This window comes from Hyperoodon ampullatus, assembly GCF_949752795.1.
Source record: "Hyperoodon ampullatus genome assembly, chromosome: 19".
In the NCBI taxonomy this organism is placed as follows: Eukaryota; Metazoa; Chordata; class Mammalia; order Artiodactyla; family Ziphiidae; genus Hyperoodon; species Hyperoodon ampullatus.
In genome coordinates this window covers 47,288,572-47,303,272 of record NC_136932.1, presented here as the reverse complement: position 1 = coordinate 47,303,272, position 14,701 = coordinate 47,288,572, and the positions used below count along the sequence as shown (strand labels likewise).

The 14,701-nt window shown below is 36.1% G+C and overlaps 2 protein-coding genes across 2 annotated transcripts in view; one reads left to right on the top strand and one right to left on the bottom strand.

The window, feature by feature from the left end:
- NF1 (neurofibromin 1) overlaps positions 1 to 14,701 on the bottom strand; it is a gene marked incomplete at both ends in the record, with an annotated part of 254,679 nt that overhangs the window by 40,414 nt on the left and 199,564 nt on the right. The window contains 3 exons of the mRNA XM_079725195.1: positions 896 to 1,098; positions 3,216 to 3,556; positions 4,142 to 4,574. Coding sequence (XP_079581321.1) covers positions 896 to 1,098; positions 3,216 to 3,556; positions 4,142 to 4,574 — 977 coding nt within the window. The remainder of the gene's footprint in view (positions 1 to 895; positions 1,099 to 3,215; positions 3,557 to 4,141; positions 4,575 to 14,701) is intronic.
- Positions 9,941 to 10,654, top strand: EVI2A (ecotropic viral integration site 2A; the record flags this gene model as incomplete). Its single annotated transcript, XM_079726199.1, has 1 exon — positions 9,941 to 10,654. Exon 1 carries the CDS (start codon positions 9,956 to 9,958, stop codon positions 10,652 to 10,654), a length of 699 nt encoding a protein of 232 aa, XP_079582325.1. The 5' UTR covers positions 9,941 to 9,955.

The window sequence follows — 14,701 nt, the reverse complement described above, 5'->3', positions numbered from 1 at the left end:
TGTTCGAGCCCTGGTCCGGGAAGATCCCACATGCCGTGGAGCAACTAACCCCTTGTGCCACAACTACTGAGCCTGCACTCTAGAGCCTGTGGTCCAAGACTACCTAGCTCGCGTGCCACAACTACTGAAGCCCGCGTGCCTAGAGCCTGTGCTCTGTAACAAGACAAGCCACTACAGTGAGAAGCCCATGGACTGCAACGAAGAGTAGTCCCTACTCGCTGCAACTAGAGAAAGCCTGCATGCAGCAATGAAGACCCAACGTAGCCAAAAATAAATAAATAAATAAATAAATAAATTTTTTAAAACTATAAAATATTATTCATGACATTGATAAATTAAAAAAAGAAAATGTCAGGAAATAAGCTGGGAGAAGAGCAACATTTATACTACTATAGGATCTGAGGACGGAGTAGATGTTAAATTTATGACACTTATCAAAGCCAAGTCAGGAGTTGACTCTGGACCCTGTATTTTGTGCCACTGCATTCTCCATGAAGTGTACATGAACAATAATATCACAGTTCAAAGTCAACCTGAAGAAAAGAGGAAATGGCTACTTCCCTAAAATCAAGGAAGTGGATACTTTACTCATTGGGAATAACCTGCTAAGAAGAGAAATACTGAAGCTAATTAAACTGAAATAGTACGAAAGATGCTTTGTAAGTTGCCCAGAGACACAGATGGTATCAATATCTTGCCACCTTGCATGTATTGCCAGAATTCTGGTGGATTTCTCAATGTGGTCTACCATGAAGTTTCTTCAGTCAGATGAAAAAACAGAAGTAAAGAAGTGGAACTATACTAAAGATTTCACTGGCAAATTCTGAAATGAAATGGTTGTCTCTGAATCTTCTTAGAATCATTGTTAGTATTAAAGAAAATTATCAGTACTTACTAGATTTGCTAAATCCAGAAATACACTCTTCCAAAAATTCTAAGGTGAGGTGTGGCTCATTGGCTGCCAGTGTCTTACTAATAGAGACAATAAATAGGGTGTTGTTGGCTGGGATACATAAACCTGATGTCTCTAGTAACTGGCCCTCGATTTTTAAATTAAAGGTACAAGTTAAGGCACACAGAAGATTATAGGCAGCTGACCTAGGAGAAAACACAAATTAAGTTGTTTTAAAACTTATTTTTTCTTATAATTCCAAAATTTTTTCATAACATACAACTTATGATTCTATTACCAAGCATAGATCAACTATTTTTAAATTTTATGATCAATTAGAGATAAGATTTTGTGATTCTATGGTAAACACAAAATACCCCTTTATCGTTTAGGGATTTTTTTTAAAAGGGAAATCTTCACATAACCAGAAGAGGACTGTGAGGCTCCTGAGGCAGCGAATACAAGGCCTTTCTAAAAGACATTTCATTGGGATATAAGATATGAGAATTTTATGGTCTTAAGATGGATCAATATAAAGAAAGACAGAATAAGGCATATCATATTTTCAGTGAGGCCAAAACTCAAATTGTGGCTCCCGCTCCCACTAGATCCAGTTATAACTGGGATAATGAGAAATGAGATGGCCCTCATCAAATTAGATTGTTAAAATCTTTCATCAGCATCTACTGAATTTCCTTCTAGGTGTCCTACAAGTTATACTACAAACTAGAGGTCAAACATTTTTTTAATATAATTAAGTCTCCCCTGCCATTTTTTTCTTTTATGAACTCCTACTATTATACATAAGCACTAAATTAAAAAAAAAAAACAAAATCCAAACCATAATATATATCCAGGTTCCATGAGAACTAAAAGCTCCCTTATAAATGTCTAAAAATATACTTAAACAACTTAGGAAACAGCTCAAAAAACTCAATTTTTAGATGATTTTTCTCCCCTATCCACAAAAGAAATGGTTTGCTCAGTAAATTTCAGGTTTTCCTTACCTCTGAACTTTCATCATGCTAATACATTTATGCAACAACCATATGGGGGGAAAAAGCCACTGAAATTATAAGTTTGCCTCAAGGCTTTTTCTCTGCGACAACATGCTTCAGTAAAAAGCAGAAGCTGTCAGCTTGCTTAATTTCACAAGAGAATAGAGGTTCATTCAAGCTAATAATTGTTGAAAGTTTGCTAGCATTCTTCTATAAGGAATTTTGAATTAGAAATTCGAGACAGACTTATAGTTCCATTTTCCTAAAATGGAAATATTAATATTATTGTTTCTAAGTTTATCTTTTGCTAACTCCTAGGAATTCTGGGTGATATTATTTTGACAGTGACTTTCACTCTGTATATTTCAACAGCTACAAAGAACTGGGATTCCTCAAACTGGGAGTAGGTGTCACAGACTCCTCTGAGATAATGGACGCTAAGCATACATGAAGTTTTGTGTATATTTTCTGGGAGTTCATGAACCCCATGAGGCCCATCCAGGTAAAGAAATCTTGCTGATTTTTTTTTCCCTCTCAAATAAGGGAGAATTTGGAATTCTAAAAAGCCCATTTATAAACCTGAGTTATATTATACCCAAGGGAAGATTTTCTGAAGCAGAACTTCAGTACCTTGCCCAAAGTCATAAAGAGAAGCAGATCTAGATTTAAACCTAATCTACTGACTCCCCAGGCCCTGCCCTTTCCTCATTCATGTTTCGATTACTAAGCCTAACCAGAACCAATTATACACTGTTCATCTGACATCTGTATTTGTCTTAAGCTTTCTTTCAAGAATTTTGTTGAAGTTACACAGGCGGAAACTATGCTGTGTTACTGAGTTACTGAACATTAAGCCCTCCTTTTCTTTTCTTTTTTCTTTTTTTTTCATTTAAAATGCTAAAGTTATAAGCCCTCCTTTTCAAACAATGATAATCTAATTTGACTGCGAGGAAACTTAATAGTGATGTACTTTCGAACATGGGAAAAATTTAGAGAACTCAGAAAAGGAGAAACTTAATTTAGAAATAGACTTTTAGGGAAAAAAAAAGACTTTAAAAAAAAAAAAAAAAAAAAACCCCACCAAAACTGCTATGCTGTATGTTTCAGCTGAAAGTTGAAAGAACATACATTGGTTTAGTGTGAATCACCCTATTCACAATTCCACAGTTCATGCGAACTGGATGAGGTCATACTGGTTAACCAATATAGAAGACCTGCCAATTTACAGTATTAAGGTAGAGGCTGCTTTAAAAGCTTATTAATTGGTCTCACTTTAAAACCAACAAACCTTGAACAAAATTGAAATGAGTTTTTTATAAACCTACCGTAAACTAGGGTCTGAACTGCCTAAATTAAGTAATGCGATATTGAGCAGTGTCCCAGGGACATCTTTTGGGCGAATCTTGGTATGCTGGGGGATGGAGTCAGGCTGCGACAGCTCCCAACGTGTCCGGATGTGAATGATAGACTGAACAATGGCTTCACACTCCTGGTGCATGAAGGTCAGTGGTGTGCCCTGGTTTGCAATAGTTAAGGTGAACTGGTTCTCATCCACTAGGCAGATCTCTTCAATTTCCGAAGCATAATAGATATCATTTAGAAAGACTGACTGCCCCAGGACTTTTGTTCGCTCTGCTGAGGTTACCTGAACAGCAGTAGAACCAACCTGAAAAATGGGAGCAAGAGGGTAGAGTGGAAAAGAATTAAATTTCATTATGTAGAATTCTGAGAAGTTTCGAAAACCAACCAAACAAAATACCATGTTAACCATTTAAAGAAGAGTTACCACCATTATGTATTCAAATAGGTTCAATAATTATTGTCATAAATGCTGTCAAAAGAGACTGAAAACAGCAGAAAAAAGTTATTTTTTAAAAGGTCAAGAATCCTATGGATAATTACAGGTTTTATCCTGAAGGTTCACCTTCCTCACTCTGCAAAAAGCATGTAATAATCGGAAGAACTCTCAATAGGTAATTTCCACTGTTCACATATTCCTACTGTAAGACTGATATACAGCAAACTGCCCATTCTACAACACTCTCCTGCCTCCAATCCAACCTGGAATATTATTAAGGGTACACCTCTCCAGTTTTCTGCAGGACCTCCATGAAGATATAGAAAGCTTGGTTTTCCTCCATCTGGACTTTACGTTTGATACATTACTACCGGGACCCTGGGGAGTCCAGTATATAGTCAGGTTAGTCAAGAAAGGCAATGAATCACTTACCTAACAGCGAATGAAACTTACTTTAATAGAAACCTTGGTGTCTTTGTGAGCTAGCTTGAGAGCATTGTGGAATACCTTCAGGTCCTCTTCTAAAGCCAAGGTGGCAGCGGGTAGTTTCTGTTGTTCATGCTCAATGTGCTCAGCCAGTTTCCCAGGACAGTCTATGAAAATGAGTCTTTTGCTGCCTTTGAGGCCAGTCAGCAGCCGCTCGTGATACTTGGTGTATTCCCTGACCCAGGAGTTACAGTTATAGATATAGACTGCAGAGACATTATCATAAGCAAAGCCAGGAAAAACAACAAACCACTTGGAGAGAAAGTCTGTTTTAAAGCGATTGCTAGGCCCAGTATGGGTAAGGTCCACTACAATTTCATATGGCTTTGCATAATATGGCTTTAAAGTAAGTAAGACGTGGTATATCAGCAAATCGCCATTGATTTGACCAGTTTTGAACCTAAGGAAGATGAAAAAAAGTACACAGATCATTAACAGAGTTCTGAATGGATATACAGATGCTACTAATCTATTTTATTCCCTTATATTCTGACTAGTTTTCTAGAGAAAACTAACTATAATATTAAACCATTATACAAAGTCTGAATCCATTTTTTAAATCACTTGTTCTTAAGACACTGAGAAGTAAGGCTGAAGTAAAATGGAAGAGACAAATCCCCAGATCAATAACTTTGAGCAACAATAACAACAACAAACCTGCCCACCATAGTCAAGCAAGGAGGAAGTCAATGGACATTGGTTGGTTGCTTCTAGGCCCATCCAAGTTCCCAGGTGAACAGTTTGGGTGGGAATGACCTACTTGGAGTCCTGGAGTAAACTGAATGACTTATAGTCAATTCATATCTCACCGTAACCAGAGAGAATGGTTCAACAATGATCACATGACTCAAAGCAGAACAACCGGGCCAAAGGGGCCCAATTCAAAGACTTCAGCTTAAACTGGGAATCAAGACCTTTTTCTTTCCTGATGTTTATAAATAAGGGACCATATAGCTCTGGCAGCTGTTAGCTTATATCTTGAGATATGAAGGAAGAGCCTGTCTAAAAACTGAAGAAATGGAGCAGAGAAATGAAGAGCGAAACTGGGGCCCTGGCCATTTCATCTGAGTCCTATATAAAGCCCCTCTCCTGGGATCACATTTATCCCTGTACTACTCAGCTGTGTGAGCCAATAAATTCCACTTTTTGATTAAGCTGTATTAGGTCATATGTTGCTTACACTCAAAAGAATGCTAATCAATGTGAGGAGTCAAAATAAGGACCATCAGAAAGCCCACAAATTACAGTACGAGAATTTCAAATCAAAACAACCAGTGTTCTATACTTGATGACTCAGGTGGTACTACGAAGTAGGCTAAGATAAATATCCTTTCCTAAGAGTTTTAAATCTTACTGGGAGAAAATAAGACAAAACTATGACAAGTCGAATGATTTTAAAATAAAAGAAAAATATTTCAAGAACGAAGAAAAGATATGAGGTAGTATGTAATCACTTGTCAAAGAAATTGCAGAGAAAAATACTTTTGTTAAGTTCAAAAGAGTGGAGAGGGCTTCCCTGGTGGCGTAGTGGTTGAGAGTCCGCAGGGGACACGGGTTCATGCCCCGGTCCGGGAAGATCCCACATGCCGCGGAGCAGCTGGGCCCGTGAGCCATGGCCGCTGAACCTGCGCGTCCAGAGCCTGTGCTCCGCAACAGGAGAGGCCACAGCAGTGAGAGGCCTACGTACCACACACACACAAAAAAAGAGTGGAGAAATCAACACAAACTGGGTAACCAGTGAAAACTACATAAAAGATGCTGAAGCGGGCAGGAGGAATTTCAAACTCAACAAGAAGAGGGATTGGCAGGCCTCATGGAGAGAGGGAAAGAAGGAGAAAAATAGGTAACTAGATGTGTTGAGGTAAGAATCAGCTAGTTTAGCTAGAATGGAAGATTCACGTAGAGAAGTTTTAAGAGATAAAGATGGAAAAATACAGAATAGCTAAATTGTAAATGGACCAGAACTGTTCAACCAAGGGGCTCAGGTTTTCTCCTAGGAGCCTGGTATTTCTCAGAGGATGTTCTGTGGAGCACCAGCAACAGAATCAACTGTGGTGCTTGATAAAAATGCAATTTCCTGTCCCAGCCCAGACCTACTATATATGAATCTATGCAGTGGAGCCTGGAAATTTTCACTGTTTTGATACAACCTTCTCATCTGATATTTATGTGCACAAACATTTCTGAATTGCTGCTGTAGGTGTTAGGGAGTTATTCAACCACATTTTTTAAAAGAAAGGGGTGTTAAAAAAAAAAGAAAGGGGTGTTATGATCACAGGAAGTGATATATACAACATACATGAAGGAGTCGGGGCTAGTAAAAAAAAGATGTTGTAGTAGTCTAGGTATGGTTTAATAAGCATCTAAAATACTAGGGTAACGATGAAAAGAAGTGACAGTGAAAGAAGAAACTGACTCAAAAATATGAAGAAAGGACCAACATGATCCAAGATCTGATCAGGGCTGAAAGAAAGGACTTGAATTAAAAGGACCTGCTGTATACCAAGGCTCTGTCATTACAAAGAATGTTGCTACCATGAACAAAAACAGAGATCATGAGGGGCAGCCACTTAGGGGGAAAAATGAAGTCCATTTTAGAATGAATATGAAGTGATGACAGGACATTCTAGGGGAGTGTGTGTGTGTGTGTGTGTGTGTGTGTATACACTAAACCACACAAAAGCATTTTCTGTCCCTTATAATCTAAGTGTATCAGATATTCTCTCCAAATTATTGTTGCAGTTCCACACTTTGAGATGTTGGTTATATACATTACTGTTTCTATTATCTCACCAATACCCCGGGTCTCCAAACTCATGTTATCAAACCAGTCTGTGGTATACAAATACAATTTTTAGAGAAGATTTTAATGCTCAATCTCAGGGAAAATGCTATTTTCTCTTCATTTTAATGATACTAACATATCATTCAAGAGCATACAGCAGGCATACATAATAAATGTAAGGTCAAAAGGCATTAAGCAGAAAACCCTCCCTGCCCTGGAGGCGGGGATTTGTTCTACAAAGCCTCCTGTTATGCCAGTGGCCAACTAGACAAGTTGGAGTTTTTTTCTTTTTTTCCCCTGTGACATGTGCTTTAGTTGCAGTGGAAAGGAAATGTGTCATCTGTGGTTAGTGGAAAGCTAGCTGTACATATCCTTTTTTACTGCAGATTTACTTTTAGGCTCAGATTCTTCAAGTCTATTCTGCCTTAAATTACTTGGAAGCTGTGCTTCAAGACAAGAAAAGAAGTGGCTTATTAAAATCAGGTTATAATAAGATTTTGACCAAGCATTTTGTAAGGTAGGTCATATAAATGGTTTTTCTTATGCCTTTTCACTTGTAACTTCATACAGATTAGTGTTTGAGGAAGTGCTTTCAAACAGTACTGAAGTATCTTACTAACAAAGTAGATTTAGTAATGGAAAACGTATGCTGTTTTTTCTCTCCTATTAAGTAAAATTTAAGTAAGAGATGGAAAGATTTAACATCAACATAAAGTTTTAAATTAGGATTAAGAAGGATCTGAGCTTAGACTCCAGAGTGAATTGCACAGTTTTATTTGTTATTAAAATAAGTTTAAAAAATAAATTTCTCATTACTAATGCTTAGGCATTATAATTTTTATTGAAAATGACCAGAGATAAAGAAAACTTTTGATAACAACCTGGCCTCCACTGCATAAATTTGGGATGTAGAGACAGCTCTCTATTCTTAGGCATTTGTAAGGGTAAGAGAAAGTCTCATTTTGTTAACAGTTTGTTTATTTGGAGATGACAGTACATCTGGCTGAAGACAATCAACAGCGGGCCTATTATCTATCCCATGGTGAGCACTGTTAAAATGTGTACGAATACTATGATGCATATTACATTGTTAATGAACTGATGTGACAAGAATAATAACCCGCTTTAGATCATTTTAGCATCTAATGCAGAAGTCCAGTCTAGTTTAAAAGGATGGAAATTATTTGCTAACCCAATTTAAAGTATTTCTCTTTGTGGAAGAATCATAAAGTATCCAAAGATTTATGTCATTCAACTTAAAAATCGAAGCTGGACACTACTAGATAGAAGTCAGTGCACAATATCTTTAACTGTCTATTAAAGATCATAATCCAAAAAGTAATCTTACTTCTAGAACACGTAAGAAAGGTTTTTTTCCCCCTCCCTATTATCAATAGAAAATATTACTTCAGAGGTTAGTTTCCAGTTAGCATTGTTTACTATATGCTACTTTTGTTTGTATAACAATGTATCACATACGTTATTCTTAAGTCAACTATACTTCAATAAAAAAGAAGAAGAAGAAGCATGAGTAGCAGCAGTATCTGTGTCACCTGAGTGTGGGTTAGAACTCTTAGGTCCCTCCTAGACCTATGGAATAAATCTGCATTAAAAAAAAAACAACAACAAACTCCCATGTACATTTTTTGAGAAGAACTTATATAAAATAAAGTTCTTAAACAGGCAATTTTACTTAGTACATCTCAGGAGAATAACCTAGTTTTTCCTTCCACTTCCCTATTCATATAAATGCTAACAATAAAATACTCTTACAAAAGTGGCTCTGACTGGAATACTATTTTGAGAGATAGCTCAATAATGGTAATAAATCTTTCCTGCTTGTTTACCAGTACCTGGAACAGATATGCTAGTTGTATTTAAATCTTCAATCTTACAGTGAATAATGAAAATCAGGATCAGACTTTGTCCCCTTTGTGGACTGGCTTCCAAAGAGCTCAGAGCCAAAACTGAAATTCCACTTTTTCCTTTATAGGTTGAGACTCATGATCTGCCTTGACTTCCCAATTGAGTCTAAATCTCCATGATCTTGATGTTGTATTTATTTCTATTAAATATTTTATTGTATAATTTATTTTAAAAAATTATGTCAAAACATTTACAGAAAAATTCTAAGCATAAATAATAATGAAAAAAGTCAGTAATTTTTGTTGAACTTTTGAGATTATTCAAAAGAAACTTGCCTCTTTTTCTCTGTTAATGCCAAATGTTTAGGATGAGAAAAGTCGCATGCCTTTGCTTTCAGAAAGCCACAATAAGTCAGGGGATACAGAGGTGAAGGGAGACCCACCACCATAAAACTGTTTTCACAACTACTAGGAATATATTTCTAAGTACCAGCTTTGTTCTAAGCTTCACAATAAACACCCAAGAAGAAAACAGAACATCTTGAATTCCTACTTGAGGTCTCTTTTCTTTTGGCTGCCACCTCACTTCCCCGTTCCTGAACTGCACCCCCTCCCAGCACCACAAAGCCATTTGCGTTTTCTTTTCATACATGAAGCAAAATGTCCCATTTCTCCTTTACTATAAAGATTGGTGACTCATTTGTTAGAGGATGGGGAGTTTCTACAAGGAGTTTCCTTAAATGGTCAGGAAAAAAAAAAGGAGGAATCAAAAAAGTAAAAGCCGAAGTATCTGACTCAAAGCTAAAGTCTAGCATGCTTAAGAGGGAGAAAACTATAAAACCATGGTATTCAGTTTACAATGATTAGTAGATATCTGTAATGCCACCTTTTAGCATTTAAACAGTTAATAGAAATTAAATTGTTTCTTTATATGTAGCCTAACAGAAAAAAAAATCAGTTCAGAAGGAATTCAAACAGGATAGCAAATGTTAGGCATGAGCTTGCAGCTAATTTATAACATTATCAGCTGTCTATCTTTTAACTACAATTACCAAAATGAGGAACCATTATTCTTTCACAAGTTAACAAATTTTATTGCTGTCCCAACAGATTACCAGCATACTCACGGACATGGAACACACAGGACATTACCTGCATCTTGCCTTTCTGATGACAACAGTTTTTTCTTTGTCTCCTGGAACAAAAGCAAACTATACCCATCTGTGGGCTAATAATACTACTGTCTTGGATCCAGATATTCAAAATAAGATGGGCAGAAGCCAAAATGAAAACACTAACACAAACCCTAAAACTCCTGAAGTAGATAAAAAAGTTATTTCTACAAAAATGCCTGAAATAGCAACATCATCTCACACTGCATCTTTAACTCCTAAATCTGAACTGGAGCTTTATATATCTTCCGTTGTCAGGAACAGTTCTCCAACAGTACATAGCATTGAAAACACAAGCAAAAGTCACAGTGAAATTTTCAAAAAAGGTGTCTGTGAGGAAAACAACAACAAAATGGCTATGCTAGTTTGCTTAATTATAATTGTGGTGCTTTTTCTTATCTGTACAATTTTATTTCTATCAACTGTGGTTCTGGCAAACAAAGTCTCATCTCTCAGACGATCAAAACAAGTAGGCAAGCGTCAGCCTAGAAGCAATGGCGATTTTCTGGCAAGTAGTGGTCTATGGCCTGCTGAATCAGACACTTGGAAAAGAGCAAAACAGCTCACAGGGCCTAACCTAATGATGCAATCTACTGGAGTGCTCACAGTTACAAGAGAAAGAAAAGATGAAGAAGGAACTGAAAAACTCACCAACTAACGGATGCTTTAGTGAAGAAAAATGCAAAGTAGCAATGAGAAAGTTTCTGGAGTAAAAATGAAGTCAGTTTGATATTTAATGCCAAGGTGTTGTTCTGATGGTCTAAAATTTAACATGGCAGGCTGTGCAATTTAGAATCAAGCAGGTGAGAAGGGGAGAAGTATGCCTGCTTACTTAATTACTTAAACTGTGTCTGACACTATTTTAAAAAGCAAAAATAAAACAACCAAGCATCTGAGGAAAGTTTTAAAGACAAGCTGAAGGAACTGACTAATAGAGGTAGAAAGGGACAATTAAATATTTCCTGTTCAGCAAGAGTAGTTAAATGATCTTTGTCCGAATGTTATTAAATTTTGAAGAGTTTTAGTGTGTCGTTACAGGCAAGTATATGCTTTAACATCTAACAGAAGTCACATTCTTAATGCATAGAGTTGAACTGTATAGTTACGTGGTACTTTCCTTGCTGAATGTGACAGAATCCATACCAGCTCATCTATCCAACACAGCTAATGTTATGCTAGATGTTTTCATCTTTATATATGGCACACATAAGAAAGTGGTTTTCTACTATAAATATTTAATTAAAATTTTAAATTTTGTATAATAAATTAAGACTTGTTAGAATAAAAGTGACTACGTACATTTTCATTCACTTTATTATTTTAGAGAATACACTGTCAAGATCAATAAGAAATAGAGCACAACTGAAACAGATGAGATTTATAGCCACAACAGAAGGCTAAGTATAAATGTAACGCATATCTTACTGTTTAAGTATGACATAACTCTATAAATATTGCTTATTGGATTATTTATAGCAAATATCCAAAGGCTGATTATTTTTTGGACTTTGAGAATGACAAGTGGACTAATAAATGACCAATTTTATTTATTATCCAATATGACATAAGCAAAGGAAAGACGTGTGTGTGTGTTTATTCTAATTTGGAAAACAGGATACTTCAGGTAACTCTTTAACCTTTAAAGAAACTGGGTTCAAGTAAAATAATGACTTACATTTAGGTCAAGACTTCCGTCATCAATTCAATATATTACAAAAATTGGTTTGAGAGACTTTCCAAATGTCCACTGAAACTGACACAGGGCATACTTAATTAAAGATCAGACCATATTTAAAAAATCTCATCCCTTACTGAGCATTTATTTTGGGCAATATGCTAGACATTTAAGAAAAGATTTTATATATTTTTTCCAAGTATTACCACCATCTTACCCTCCCTTCTAGGTTAGTGATTCTCATCCTGACTGCAAATCAGAATCACCTGAAGAGTTTAACTCACCAATGCCTAAGTCACACCCCTTCCTTCTGATTTAATTAGAATGGGGTGAGCTCGAGCTCCAGGAATTGATAATTTTTGCGTAATTCCCTAGGTCATACTGCTCTTGGTCATCAAATTCAATTCTTAAAATTTCCATGGCTCCAAAAATCTAGGTTACATTTTTTTTAAGGTTACCTCTTAAAATGAGAGGGGGAAAAAAAGCATCGCTTTTATTATCAATTTATTACCAAATTATAAAAAATCCATTTCCTAAATAACAAATCATAACCACATTATTTCAGAAAAAGGTAAACATCAACAAAGGAAAAAGGAAAGCAAGAGAATACTCATGCCGATTGTGGTACATCAGGTTATCTTTTGAGGGGTAAAAAGGATCAGACTTGAAAGGACACTGGCTGGGCAGAGCTCCCATTCTGTGCAAATAAAAAATCTGAGATTGTGTACTAGAACAAGCAGTGACAACACAAAGCAGTCCTTGAATCACATATAAATACTTGTCAGTAAACTGAAACAAATTAGTGTCCTTTTAAAAAGAAGAAATTAACTAGGCAACTACTTTCCTATTCAACATACATTTTCTCACAAAACAGAAAGCTCCTACTGCAGGAATATTTAAAATTCATCACTCACTATCTTGGCTATTAAACACACATCCTCAGATTGACAGTATCCAATGGTAGCTCATGAAAAGTGGTTCCTTTCCCAACTTGACCAGTGTTTAAAGATGACAGGTTAAGATTTTTTTTTTTTTTTTTTGCGGTACGCGGGCCTCTCACTGCTGTGGCCCCTCCCGTTGTGGAGCACAGGCTCCGGACGCGAAGGCCCAGTGGCCACGGCTCACGGGCCCAGCTGTTCCGCGGCACGTGGGATCCTCCCGGACTGGGGCACGAACCCGCGTCCCCCGCATCGGCAGGCGAACTCTCAACCACTGCACCACCAGGGAAGCCCCTAAGATATGTTTTGAATTCAAATTTTAAAAGTTATTTTTGAACTAAGACACTTTTGTTTTCTACCCTTGGGGTGCTATGGTCCACATGCTTATTAATTCAGGGATTTAAAAATAGTGAAATAGATTTAAAAATAGTGAAATAGAAGTTTATACCATATTTAAAAAGTTTGTAGCATATTGTATACTATATATATAGCAAATTATATTACATAAAATAAGTTTATAGCATATTAAAAAAAAAAACTATTCTTTTTGTACCAAGTTTTAAGTGCCTTGAAGTTAAGAACTAGGTCTTAACAATCTGTGTTCCTCTGCAGCGACCAGGGGAAAGCGGGGCATGGTTTAATGCTTACTGTATCTACTATAATAGGTGCTATGCTAGGCACTTTACATTTACCAAATCCCATAATACATTTATAAATTAAGAATTATGATCTCCATTTTTCAGATGAGGAAAGAGGCTAGAAGGTGACACGCCCAAAGAAATCTGTATTCAGACTGACTCATACTCTTCTCAACATACTTTGCTTATTAGTTAACTTATTTAAAAAATGATTCCTAATTTATTTTACTTTGCACCGACACTTACTTCGTGGGTAACCAAAGAGCTGTGGACTTGAACTCAAAAATTATTTAGGAAAGTATTTACCTGGGCTTAGCCTAAATTATGAATGAGGAAATAACATTAACATTTACTGGCTATCTACTGTGTGTAAGGCATTTACACATGTTATGTAATCTTACTTAATCCTCACAAAACTCAATAATAGAAATATTCCTCCGGAGGAGGAAATGGTGACTCAGAAGTGCAGCGACTTGCCTAAGGTCATACAAGAAAACAGGACACATCATTCACTTGTTATGAAAAGAAATCTCACTATGGGTAATAACCTGACTGGCAGTTTTTCCTTACAACATATAATTTTCTCTCCAAGGTTCTATTTTAAATAACTAAACTATATAATCACATTACTAGAGAGTCTCAAATGTTTACCTATAAATGTTAATTAAAAGCACTCAAATCATGTAGCTCCAAATTGTTTCAAAATAAATTCTGTTAAAGCAGTACATCTCTTAGTCATTTTGTGGCTTACTGCACTTCCGGAACCAACTATTGATAAACTTCCTCTTTTTCTACAGAAACCATTTCAGTTTGCTAAAGGACCATTTTTAATCTGAACTGAACCACCCCTTTTGCTTTCTTAGCCAAATGATCAAAATGTCCAGTTAGAACAAGAATTCAGCATTCTGCAAAAGAAGTTAACAGCTGAGGTAAGACAATTTTCACACAGGCAATCTGGTTTGATCTTTGCTTTATACAGAATTTATTTTTAAAACTAAAATTTCATTATTGTTTTAAACTTAAAGTCTGAGAGTCTAAAGATGTCTATAACAGGTATTGTGGTTTCGTTGCATGGAATTTTAAAAATTCAGTGTTGAGCCTGCCTTGGAAAAAAATTTTCACCTAGGTTTCTATAATATTAACCCTTTAAAGTTTATTGATTCACTGTTTGTTGACCTTAGCTCTGTAATTAAAAGAAATAAATCTATAGCCATGACAGAAAATGCTAAGGGTTGGAAATAAAACTAGAATTCATGGGATATGACTGAATTTACAACCCCAAAATACCGATTGCTAAAAGTTCTGATTTGCTGTCTATAAAATTTTCCTATATATAAGCATAATCCATAGATTTATTTTTACTTTTTAATCCCCTTTAGTTTCCATGGTAAGAATGGTCACCTTCACCTAACTAAAAAAAAAAAGCCAAAGGTGATTAGATGAGATATTCAATT